This window comes from Somniosus microcephalus, chromosome 19, assembly GCF_052327205.1.
Source record: "Somniosus microcephalus isolate GS21.2 chromosome 19, FLI_Smic_1.0, whole genome shotgun sequence".
Lineage (NCBI taxonomy): Eukaryota > Metazoa > Chordata > Chondrichthyes > Squaliformes > Somniosidae > Somniosus > Somniosus microcephalus.
In genome coordinates, this window is record NC_141005.1 from 53,259,427 (window position 1) to 53,271,955 (window position 12,529).

A 12,529-nucleotide genomic window follows, 5' to 3' on the forward strand; every position below is an offset into this window, starting at 1 on the left:
TATGGTAAGCGAGTCCCACATTCTCACCACTCTGAGTAAATAAGTTTCTCCTAAATTCTTGACTGGATTTATTAGTGACCATCTTATATTCATGGCCCCTAGTTTTGTACTCCACTACAAGTGGAAACATCTAATCTACATCAACCCTATCAAGCCCCTTCAGAACTTTAAAGAGGGCCATCAGGTTAACTTTCAGTATTCTCTTTTCTTTCTTGAATACCTAATAAAAATGAGAAACATAGAAGATAGGAGCAGGAGTAGGCCATTCGGCCCCTCGAGCCTGCTCCGCCATTCAAGGAGATCATGGCTGATCATCCAAATTCAGTACCCTGGCCCTGCCTTCTCTCCATATCCCTTGATCCCTTTAGCCTTAAGAAATATTTCTAACTCCTTCTTGAATATATTTAATGAATTGGCCTCAACTGTCCTCTGTGGTAGAGAATTCCACAGGTTCACCACTCTCTGGGTGAAGAAATTCCTCCTCATCTCTGTCCTAAATGGCTTACCCCTTATCCTTAGACTGTGACCCCTGGTTCTGGACTCCCCCGTCGGGAACAGCCTTCCTGCATCTAGTCTGTCTAGTCCTGTTAGAATTTTATAAGTTTCAATGAGATCCCCTCTCATTCTTCTAAACTCGAGCGAATATAAGCCTAATCGACCCAATCTCTCTTCATAAGTCATTCCTGCCATCCCAGGTATCAGTCTGGTGAATCTTCGCTGCACTCCCTCCATGGCAAGAACAGCCTTCCTCAGATAAGGTGACCAAAACTGCACACAATACTCAAGATGTGGTCTCACCAAGGCCCTGTACAACGGAAGCAAGACATCCTTGCTCCTGTACTCGAATCCTCTCGCTATGAAGGCCAGCGAGTCCAATTAAATCCCACCACCTGCATACAATTAACACTCAATTCTTATACAATTAACAGTCAGTACAAGAATGGCCTTCCAGGTAGGGTCAGAGTGAAAATCCTTGAGCCTTTAGAAACAATTGGACATTTTGATGTAAAAACAGAAAATGCTGGAAATACTCGGCAGGTGAGGCAACATCTGTGGAGAGTCAACGTTTCAGGTCGATGACCTTTAGCCAGAACTGGAAAAAGTTAGAGATCTAACAGATTTTAAGCAAGTGCAGAGGGAAAGGGGGAGGGGAGGAAAGAACAAAAGGGAAGGTTTGTGATAGGGTGGAAGGCAGGAGTGATTAAATGACAAAAGGTATGATTGTACAAAGCAAAAGGAGATGATAATAGGACAAATAAAGAAACAAAAGATGGGTCTAGAAGAGGTGTAAATGGTGTCATGCTTACGGACTGAAAGGAGGTGTTCCGCAAAGCGGTCACCCAATCTGCGTTTGGTCTCCCCAATGTAGAGGAGACTGCATCGTGAGCAGCGAACACAGTATACTAAATTGCAAGTACAGCAAGTAAATCACTTTCACCTGGAAGGAGTATTTGAGGCCCTGGACAGTAGGAAGGGAGGAGGTAAAAGGGCAGGTGTTGCACTTCTGTGCTTGCACAGGAAGGTGCCATGGGAAGGGGAGGGGGTCATTGAGGAATGGACCAGGGTGTCATTGAGGAAGCGGTCCATTCGGACATTTTAATTGATGAATTAAGATAGGCCAAATGGGTTTCATTCTCTGTATCTATCTTGTGAACATAACAGTATAAGTGACAAATTGGGACATATTAAATCACAAACAATATGCAATTAAATGGTACAAGGCACACAATTCATACATTGCAAACTATGCAATAAGTGGAATGTTTTAATCTCTCTAGTTCACCATTTTATTTTTTTTACAAATTTAGCCAATTAATGCCAAATTCTTTTTTTCCCATAATTTCAGTGTTTTCCTTTTCATTTAACAAACATACAGCGGTCACATTTTGGGATTTGGAACCACTTTTCTACAGGAAGGATTTGAAAAAGGAATACTTTAAATGCTACATTTTTAAAGTAAATGACAAAAGTTTTAAAAAAGAGACAAAAGGATGGTTAAAATACTAATGCGTTGGGCATTGAACTGGTTTTGCCAAAAAAAAAGACAATAAGCAATTTGTTCGCTTGCTTTGCCAATTGAGTCAGCAAACCCCTAGTAATCTTGTGAACTCAGCAGGGATTATCTGCAGTAAGTAACAGGAAAGTACACCTTTCCTCTATGGGTGTGTACTGGAGAGCTTAAAATAGGGGTGAAAACAAAAGGCTACAAGGTGGCTTTTACCAGATTCAGCAGCTTAGAATGCAGGAGGGTAGTTAGAAGTATTTTGTTTTGAGTTACCCAAGATGGCCCACTGATATGCGAAAAATTTAGCATATTCATCAACTTGTATTATTATACAAAGACAAGTTGTACTGATTAAATTAAATGAGTTCCGATTATAACCATTGTTCCAAGTTTACTTGCTGTCTGAGAAATAACAACTTAATTTGTCGTACCAAGTGTTTTCTTGGACTGCCTTTGAAAAGATTAGAGGCACGCATGTGGAGACACTTGAAGGACGAGTGTGCAGTTCTGTTCACAAGAGGGTCATATTGTTACACTCGTGAGTTATGCTATTGTATGATTAGATATTAGGCAGTACAAGCATACTATGAAACAGACCATTTACATCGTACACAGACAAAAAAAAAACTGACACTGAGCTCTTGCTCAAAGAGGTAGGTTTTGAATCTCTTAAGGAGTGGAAAGGCAGAGAAGTTTAGGGAGGGAATTCCAGAGCTTAGGGCTGAGAAAGCTGAAGGTACAGTCCCCAATGGCAGGGCGAAGGAAATCGAAGATGCATAACCAAGAGAATATCTAAAGCAAGGCCCAAAATTCTTAGCTGCATTGTAGCAAACCTTTTTTGTATGGGAGCAGGATAGCTACTGTATGTTATTATAGTTCACTCAATCAATTATTTTGTTTATCCATTTCATTGGGGCAAATATCAAATTGATTATATATTCACTCTCCCAATTTGAGGGGCAGGGGGTGGGGTGAACTCTCATCTCTCTCTCTCTCCACCCTCCCAAATAAAAGTTCTGAAAATGATGGATGTAATGGCACGAGACACACAAGTCACCAGACCGACATGGTACAGCCCATAAAATACTAGCCTCTCTTTTATAAGTTTACAATTCATTGCATAGCATGGGGCCTCAGCCAATTACAGAGAATATACAGCAGAGAAACAGGCCATTCAGCCCAACGAGTCCATGCCAGTCTTTATCCTCCACTCGAGCCTCCTGCCATCCTTCCTCAAACTCTTAGGATAACCCTCTATTCCCTTCTCCCTCATATGCTTATCTAGCATCCCATTAAATACATCTATACTATTTGCCTCAACCACTTCCTGTGGTAGCGAGTTCCACATTCTCACCACTCTCTGGGTAAAGAGGTTTCTTCTGAATTCCCTATTTGATTTCTTGGTGACGATCTTATATTGATGGCTTCTAGTTTTGCTCTTCCCCACAAATTGATGCACTCGCTCTCTCAAAACCTTTCATAATTTTAAGGACCTCCATTAGGTAACTCCTCAGCCTTCCCTTTTCAAGAGAAAGAGAGACCCAGCCTGTTCATCCTTTCCTGACGCAGTTCTGGTATCACCCTTGTAAATATTTTTGCACCATCTCCAGTGCCTCTATATCCTTTTTATAATATGGCGACCAGAACTGTACGCAGTACTCCAAGTGTAGTCGAACCAAGGTTCGATACAAGTTGAGCATAGCTTCTCTACTTTTCAATTCTATCCCTCTAGAAATAAGCCTTTGGTTAAAAAGGCCTTATTAACCGGTGTCGCTACTTTCAGTGATTTGTACTCCCAGATCTTTTTGCTCCTCTACCCCATTTAAGATACTTATTTTCCAAGTAATATGTGACTTCCTTATTTTTCTTACCAAAATGTAATACCTTAATTAGATCTCTTAATATCAGACTTTAAACCATTGGTAAGTGAGAGCAGTTTAAAGTCCATCAGGTGACCTTTTGAGGAACTGGTTCAATTAGTCAAACATTTCACAGAACAAAGATATCTCTTTATGAATGGATAAACTACTCAAATGTCCAACACAACTAATCACATTAAAGGATCCGAAATCTCCCCTCCACGAACACTCACAGCATGCCACCATTATGCAGAAAGGGGAAAATCTACAATTCAATAAATATTTAGAAAGTTGAAAACATTTGAAAACTATCTTGGAAAATGCAATAAATTAACTTCAATGACTTCTAATCTAGTAATTTCAAATATTTAAAATGTAAGGAACTCGCCACATGAACACTCTCGACCTCTCTCTTCAGCAGCACCGACACACTCTATCTCAAAGCTGTCCAGGTCCACAGTTCCATTTCATCCTTCGACTCCTCCGGCGCGTCAACAAAAAATGTTTTTTCTTCCTTTCTGATGTCAAGGAGCGCAAGCTTCAACAACTCTGACCTGGCCTGGAATCACAACACTGAGGCCATGCTGAAGAAGGCACACCAGCGCCTCTACCCTCTACGGTGTCTGAGGAAATGCGGCATAAGCACACAGTGGCTTGTGAACTTTTACCGCGGCACCATAGAGAGCGTCCTGACGGGTGGTGTCAATGTGTGCTATGGTAACACCACTGCACAGGACAGAAAGCCATCCACAGGGTTGTGAGGACGGCAGAAAAGATTATCGGGTGTGCAATTCCGTCCATCGAGGAGATCTTTCAAACCAGGTGTCGGAACCAGGCCCGCTCCATTATCCAGGACCCCAATCACCCTGGGCACGAACTGTTCTCCCTCCTGCGGTCCGGTCGTCGGTACCGCAGCATGCGAACCAGGACCAGCAGGTTCAAGAACAGTTTCTACCCACAGGCAGTGCGCCTACTGAACTGCTAACCGCACTGCCCCACATACCATAGTCACATTCTCCCTCCCACCCTGGAACTGTATATCACTTGAACCGTGAGTGCACAAGAACATTCTTGATCACTGGACTGTGTGCACATAGGACTCTTGTACCTCAACCTTAACTTATAACTCATTTGTACATTGCACACTGCATTTTAACTTCTACTTATTTATATATAAATATATATATTATACTACCATATACTTATCATATTACATTACTATCACTTCCAGTGGTAATAGAGGCTTTTTGCACTATTCATCATATCCTGCAACTTGGACTGTCATTGCTATACTTATTTGCTTATTGTTTCTATATTTATATACCTGTTTTTACTTTTGCTTTTTATATTTATACTTATATTGTGGGAGTGAGTGGGGAGTAAGCATTCCATTGTACCAGTTACAGATGGCAATAAAATAATCTTGAATCTTGAACACCAACACCCCTCCGGAACCTTCTTCCCCTTCACTTTCCTCTGACCCCCCTTCTCCCAATCTCACCCCCTGCCGCGTTTTCACTATCCCCTCTGACCCCGAACGATCAGTCCTCAGCAAATGCCTGAGCTTCATCCCCTTACGCCCCCACCTCAATGAATTTCGAGCTAGGCACGATGTTGAGCTCTTTTCCCGCCACCTTCATCTCCGTGCCCACTTGCTTGGCCAGGAGTCTTCCCCCCGCACGGCTGACCCTTTCTCCCGCTTTCAGAATTCCCATTCTACCTGGACCCCTCCCCCTGGCCTCGTACCCTCTCTAGATCTTTTCATTGCTAACTGCCGCCGTGACATCGGCCGTCTCCATTTCTCTGCTCCCCTCACTCACTCCAATCTACCTCCCTCTGAACTTGCAGCACTCCATTCTCTCAGATCCAACCCCGACATTGTCATTAAACCTGCTGATAAGGGTGGTGCCATTGTTGTTTGGCGAACCAACCTCAACCTAGCGGAAGCTGAACGCCAACTCTCCGACACCTCCTCCTACCTCCACCTGGACCATGACCCTACTACTGAACATCAAACCACCATTTCCAAGACTGTCACTGACTTCATCTCCTCTGGAGATCTTCCCCCGCCACGGCCACCAACCTCATAGTTCCCCAACCCCGCACAGCCCGCTTCTACCTCCTTCCCAAGATCCACAAACAGGACTGCCCTGGTAGACCCATCATTTCAGCCTGTTCTTGCCCCACGGAACTTATCTCTTCCTATCACGACTATCTTTTCTCCCCTTTTCCAGTCTCTTCCCACCTACATCCGCGACACTTCTGACGCCCTCCGCCACTTTAACAGTTTACAGTTTCCTGGCCCCAACCGCCTCCTTTGCACCATGGACGTACAATCCCTCTACACCTCCATCCCCCACCAGGATGGCCTGAGGGCGCTCCGCTTCTTCCTTGAACATAGGCCCAAGCAGTCCCCATCCACCACCACCCTCCTCCGCCTGGCTGAACTTGTTCTCACATTGAACAACTTCTCCTTTGACTCCACTCATTTCCTCCTACTCGGGTCCGCTCCCTCACCTCTTTTTCCGGTACATTGATGACTATCGGTGCCGTTTCCTGCTCTCGCCCTGAACTAGACAATTTCATTCACTTTGCCTCCAATTTCCACCCTTCCCTCACCTTCACATGGTCCATCTCCGACTCTTCCCTTCCCTTCCTCGACTTCTCCGTCTCCATCTCTGGGGATAGGTTATTGATCAACATTCACTACAAGCCCACTGACTCACATAGCTACCTGGACTACACTTCCTCCCACCCCGCCTCCTGTAAGGACTCTATTCCATTCTCCCAGTTTCTCCGTCTCCGCCGCATCTGCTCCGACGATGCCACCTTCCACACCAGTGTTTCCGACATGTCTTCCTTTTTCCTCAACCGAGAATTCCGCTCTACCGTGTTTGACACGGCCCTCAACCGTGTCAGTTTTATCTCCCACACTTCTGCCCTCACCCCTGCCCCTCCCGGAACCACGATAGGATTCCCCTTGTCCTCACCTTTCAACCCACCAGCCTCCACATTCAACGGATCATCCTCCGCCATTTCCAACGTGATCCCACCACCAAACACATCTTCCCCTCCCAGCATGCCGTAGGGACCGCTCCCTCCGAGACACCCTAGTCCACTCCTCTATCACCCCCAGCACCCCTTCCCCCAGCACCTTCCCGAGCAAGCGCAGGAGATGCAACACCTGCCCTTATACCTCCCCACTTCCCACTGTCCAGGGCCCCAAACACCCCTTCCAGGTGAAACAGCGATTTACTTGTACTTCTCGCAATCTAGTATACTGTATTCGCTGCTCACGATGCGGTCTCCTCTACATTGGGGAGACCAAACGCAGATTGGGTGACCGCTTTGCGGAACACCTCCGTTCAGTCCGTAAGGGTGACCCCGAGCTTCCGGTCGCCTGTCATTTCAATTCACCGCTCCATTCGCACTCAGACCTCACCGGCCGCAGCCTCTTGCATTGTTCCACGGAAGCTCAGCGTAATCTCGAGGAACAGCACCTCATCTTCCGATTAGGCACTTTGCAGCCTTCCCAACTCAATATCGAGTTCAACAATTTCAGATCATAACCTCGGCCCCTATTATATATTTTTTATCCACACCTTTGGTTTGTGCCTTTTCCTTTTTTTCTCTCCCACATGGCAGCTGTCTCTTATTCTGCCAGCGCATTTCTTTTTACCTGTCCTATTACCATCTCGTCTCGTCTTGAATATCTCTTAATGTCTCTTCACCGCTCAAACCTTCCCTTTTGTTCGATCATTTCCCTCCCCCATTTCCCAGCCCCCAAACTGGCCTTTTAATCTGTTTCATTTCCTGCTTTTTTCTCAGTTCTGAAGGGTTTCGACCTGAAACGTTAACTCCCCGTTTCTCTCTCCACGGATGTTGCCTGGCCTGAGTTTTTCCAGCATTTTCTGTTATATTAGCAATATGATTCACAGTTCAGGAGGTTACTCAGTACTGAGTAATTCACATGGAAACACCTCAACAGGCAAGCTTTGTTCATCAGTACACAGGAGGCTGTTTTAATACCCCACGTCTCCCTAAACCGATGTACATCACTTAAGTCTACAAGTTCAAATGCATTGTTTCTTATTCAAAATTCACTTCATTTTGATTTGACTTGTATTGAAGCAATTTGAAGTGCTTGTAAACTATTTACAAACATAAGAACATAAGAAATAGGAGCAGGAGTAGGCCATTCAGCCCTTCAAGTCTGCTCCACCATTCAATAAGATCATGGCTGATCTTCTACCTCGACTCCATTCACCGGCCCTATCGCCATATCCCTTGATGCCCTTACTAGTCAGAAATCTATCGACTTCTGTTTTGAATATACCCAATGACTGAGCCTTCACAGCCCTCTGGGGTAGAGAATTCCAAAGAGTCACCACCGTGTGTGAAGAAATTTCTTCTCATCTCAGTCCTGAATGGCCTACCCTTTATAATCGAGGCTGTGGCCCCTGGTTCTAGACTCCCCAGCTAAGGGAAAAATTCTCCCAGCATCCATCCTATCAAGCCCTGTAATAATTTTGTATGCTTCAATAAGATCCCCTCTCATTCTTCTGAATTCAAGAGAATACATGCCTAGTTTACTCAATCTCTTCTCATACGACAGTCCCGCCATCCCAGCAATCAATCTCGTGAACCTTCATTGCACTCCCTCTATGGCAAGTATAGGTAAGGAGACCAAAATTGTACACAGTACTCTAGGTGTGGTCTCACCAAGGCCCTATATAATTGGAGTAAGACTTCTTTACTCATGTACTCAAATCTTCTTGTAATGAAGGCCAGCATACCATTTGCCTTCCTAATGGCTTGCTGCACATTCACTTTCAGTGACTCATGTACAAGGACACCTAGGTCCCTTTGAACATCTGCATTCCCCAATCTTTCACCATTTAGGAAACTGCCTTTGTTTTTTCGCCCAAAGTGGCTAACTTCACATTTATCCACATTATATTCCATCTGCCATGTTCTCGCCCACTCACTGAGCCTGTCGAGATCCCCCTGAAGCCTCTTCACATCCTCTTCACAACTGACACTGCTTTGTATCCGCAGCAAATTTGGAAATGTTACATTTAGTCCCCTCATCCAAATCATTGATATAGATTGTGAATAGCTGAGGCCCAAGCACTGATCCTTGTGGTACCCCACTAGTCAGTCTGCCATCCTGAAAAAGACCCGTTTATCCCTACCTTTTTTTTTCTGTCCATTAACCAATTCTCAATCCATGCTAGTATATTACCCCCAATTCCATGTGCCCTAATTTTGTTCACCAACCTCGTGTGGGACCTTATCGAAGGCCTTCTGAAAATCCAGATACACCACATCTACCCGTTACCCTTTGTCTACTCCACTAGTTACATCCTCAAAGAACTCCAATAGGTTTGTCAAACAGGATTTCCCTTTCATAAATCCATGTTGACACTGCCCAATCTTACTATTAGTTTCTAAGTGCCCAGTTATTGCATCCTTTATAATAGATTCCAGCATTTTCCAAACTATTGATGTGAGGCTAACAGGTCTGTAGTTCCCCGTTTTCTCTCTCCCTCCTTTCTTAAATAGCGGGGTTACATTTGCTATCCTCCAATCTGCAGGAATTCACATTCCTAATTAACACCAAATAGCTAAAGATTACTGGTTTAGAAACTGACCACTAGTTCAAGGCAAACAATTTCAAAAAGTATTTCAAGAAATGAGTGGGTGACACTGCAGCCAAGAATAGAATACTTCAGCCTTTAATGCTATTAAAGCATGGAAGAGATTATGTGAATTTTTAAAAAGGTACAGCGTCAGCCAAAGGGCGCTATAAATCTGAGAAAAGTATTGCACTGGCTTATAAAAATAGACCATAAGTACTGATAAAATCAAAATACTCTGCCTTTTTGACACGAGAAGTATAGAGTGGCTTTCGATTTTCATACAAAAAGAAATGATGCAAAATTTACTACAATTAGATACTAATCACTTTGGTGGGGGGGGGGGGGGGGGGAAGAAAAGAGAAGAGATAGAAAAAGATGGATTTAATTCAATTTATAAATGGTTCAAAAGGGATACTTTCAAATTTTAAAATCAATTATCAGCTACGAATTACCTCAAATAAACACATCAAAATAATTTATTCATTTTTAATCCTGAATCTAACAAATCAAGGGCATCCTCGGCATTCACAAACACATTTTAGTTTAGACCCCTAAACCTCTAATTAAGTAATCCTGTTGATGAAATAGCAATGTAAGCTCTGGTTGCTGTTATGCTTATGATTTATTCTGAAAAAAGTCTATATTATAGTGTTGTAGATAAAAAGATGAACATGAATAGTTTCTCACTGCATTGGATATTGGGCCATAATAGGTGATAATCAGGATTTTGCTTTTTTTTTTAAAAAACGTTGCTTAATAATGTTGGTCATACAGGTCCTGAAAATGCTCGAGTTAGCTTGATGGACTAAACAATTGTTTTGTATTTCTACATTTTATTCTTTGAGAACACTATGAAAGATAAGCAAATCAATATTCAAAACTAGTCTGAACAGTGTGATGAGACCCAGAAACCACAACTGGTAAATCATGGATAAGTAGGGTACAATTACAGGGCTTCAATAGTTTATACTAAAATCAATGATAAACTAATGCATTATATATTATTTGAATTGAATTAATTTTCAGTAATTGAGGCCCAAAAGAATTAACTGAATATTTATAACTGATCAGTATGGTACAAAGTATTAAAGTTCTTACCCGCAGAAGCTCCAATGATGTTGGTCTATCCTGTGGAATCTTCTGCAGGCAGTAATCCACAAAGTTTCTAAAAAAGTGAGACCTACCAAATAGAAATCAGAAACATTAAAATCTATTTTCAGCAACCACGTCTTTCTGAATTCTTTCAAGAATCCCTTTAACAGCCTAAATTTAGACAGTTTGTCAGTCTTGAGATCTCACAAAATGGGTATCATTTTTAGATATACAAAAAAGTTGGTTATTCAAACTTCTATTAAAAAATACAAACCAGTCAGTAAGTACATTAAGAAATTGAAATTCTATAAATCTGAACAGAGAAGCATACACATAGAATAAACAGCAATGACTACACAACAGTCATGTTTGGCAAAAATACAGTTGAAGTTGAGTTATTCAGGCAAGTTATTCAAATTAAGTTACTTTAAAATCTCAAACTATAACAAATAACAATTTCAAAACGAGATATTTAACTATTATACTAATTATTGGTTAAAAAATAAAAATGTGACTTGATAAATCTCTCTCATCAATATGAACTTACCACTCATTTGACTGAAGTGTTGGAGATTCATTCTGGGCAATGTGATATAAGGCACTCATTGCGTTCATGTTGAACAAAGGTGGCTTGCGTTCAGCTAAGAAAAAAGAAAACCGTGAGCGCATGTTGAAAAGTTGTCTTATATCCACAACGGCCAGTAATAAACCCATATGGATAAGAACCGTCGTCATAGAGAATAATCCTATTTAAGATCACCTTTTAACCTACTAAAGATCTATTCTACGGTAATCATACAAGGTGCAAAAGCTTAGTGAGCACACACAATTTTAAAAAGTTCGTATTAAATGAACTCAGACTAATTTTGCCCTTTAAATGTTGCATCATGCATTAGAATAAACAATTTAGCAATTCATGCTACTGAAATGAAAGAGGAAATGGCAATCTGTAAGCAAAGTGCTCCTTTCAAATTTTACACAAGTTTGTGAAAATTGCGCTATATTGACCCAACTTGGGGTACAACTTTGTTTTAATAAAACTAGTAGAGCTTGTGACATTGCTCAAGGCAAGTCAGAGGTTCCACAGTTGTAATGGGGATAGGGCAAACCTCCACTGAAAGATTTTGCAAAGAAGTTTGTAAGATTGGTCCAATGATGATGGGCTTTTCAGTTGGTTCCTCAAAATAAATAGCATTTTCCTTATCCACTGCAGGTAGATAGATAAATTTGTTCCCCTCATATACCATACTTAAATAAATCTCTGCATGCAATATGGGGGAAGCAGATTTTAAATACTGGCCATCACTTCACTGACTGTAGTGGTTCAAGGTGGCTGCCCACTACCACTTTCTCAAGGGCAACTACCTCCCCACCCCTCCGATTTGTCACACTGCTCGTCCGACATCCATTACTGGAAGAGTATAAATTTTCTCCAACTAAATATTGGGACGACTAAAGCCATCGTCTTCAGTCCCCACCACAAACTCCGCTCCCTAAACACCTTGGCCGCGATTTTATCGGCACTGAGGGGGCGGGTTGGGAGGTAGGTCAAAGGTTAAAATAGTTTTGATTGACGGCGGGGTCCGATCCCGCCTCCAAACAATTTTCCCAAGTGTCGGGTCCCTGCGCATGGACCCGACACCTAGTGGCGGGAAGAGGATTAAAGCCACTTACCTGCCTGTTAACAGGTAGTTGAGTAGTTAACAGGCTATTTTTTAAAATTTTGCCGCTTCTGCTGCAGGCTTCCAGACGTCTGGACACCACGCCAGGTAAGTGTGGTGTGTTGAGTCTGCTATAATGTTACTGCATTGATGACAGCTGCAGAAGTGGTGTGAAGGATCCAATGGTGCACTGGTGAGTCTCAGAGGTAAGAAAATGTTGGGAAATCATTTTTAATGCATTTACACATTTATTTAGGTAACAAGTGTTGA

At 42.5% G+C, this 12,529-nt stretch overlaps 1 protein-coding gene across 6 annotated transcripts in view; it reads right to left on the reverse strand.

The window, feature by feature from the left end:
- The window catches only part of taok3a (TAO kinase 3a), a 171,807-nt gene that overhangs the window by 54,739 nt on the left and 104,539 nt on the right, over positions 1-12,529 (reverse strand). For all 6 annotated transcript variants that reach the window (XM_085961790.1, XM_085961792.1, XM_085961788.1 and 3 more), the window contains 2 exons: positions 11,146-11,239; positions 10,605-10,686 (listed from right to left, as the gene is read on the reverse strand). In XM_085961790.1, the coding sequence (XP_085817916.1) occupies positions 10,605-10,686; positions 11,146-11,239 (176 nt within the window). The remainder of the gene's footprint in view (positions 1-10,604; positions 10,687-11,145; positions 11,240-12,529) is intronic.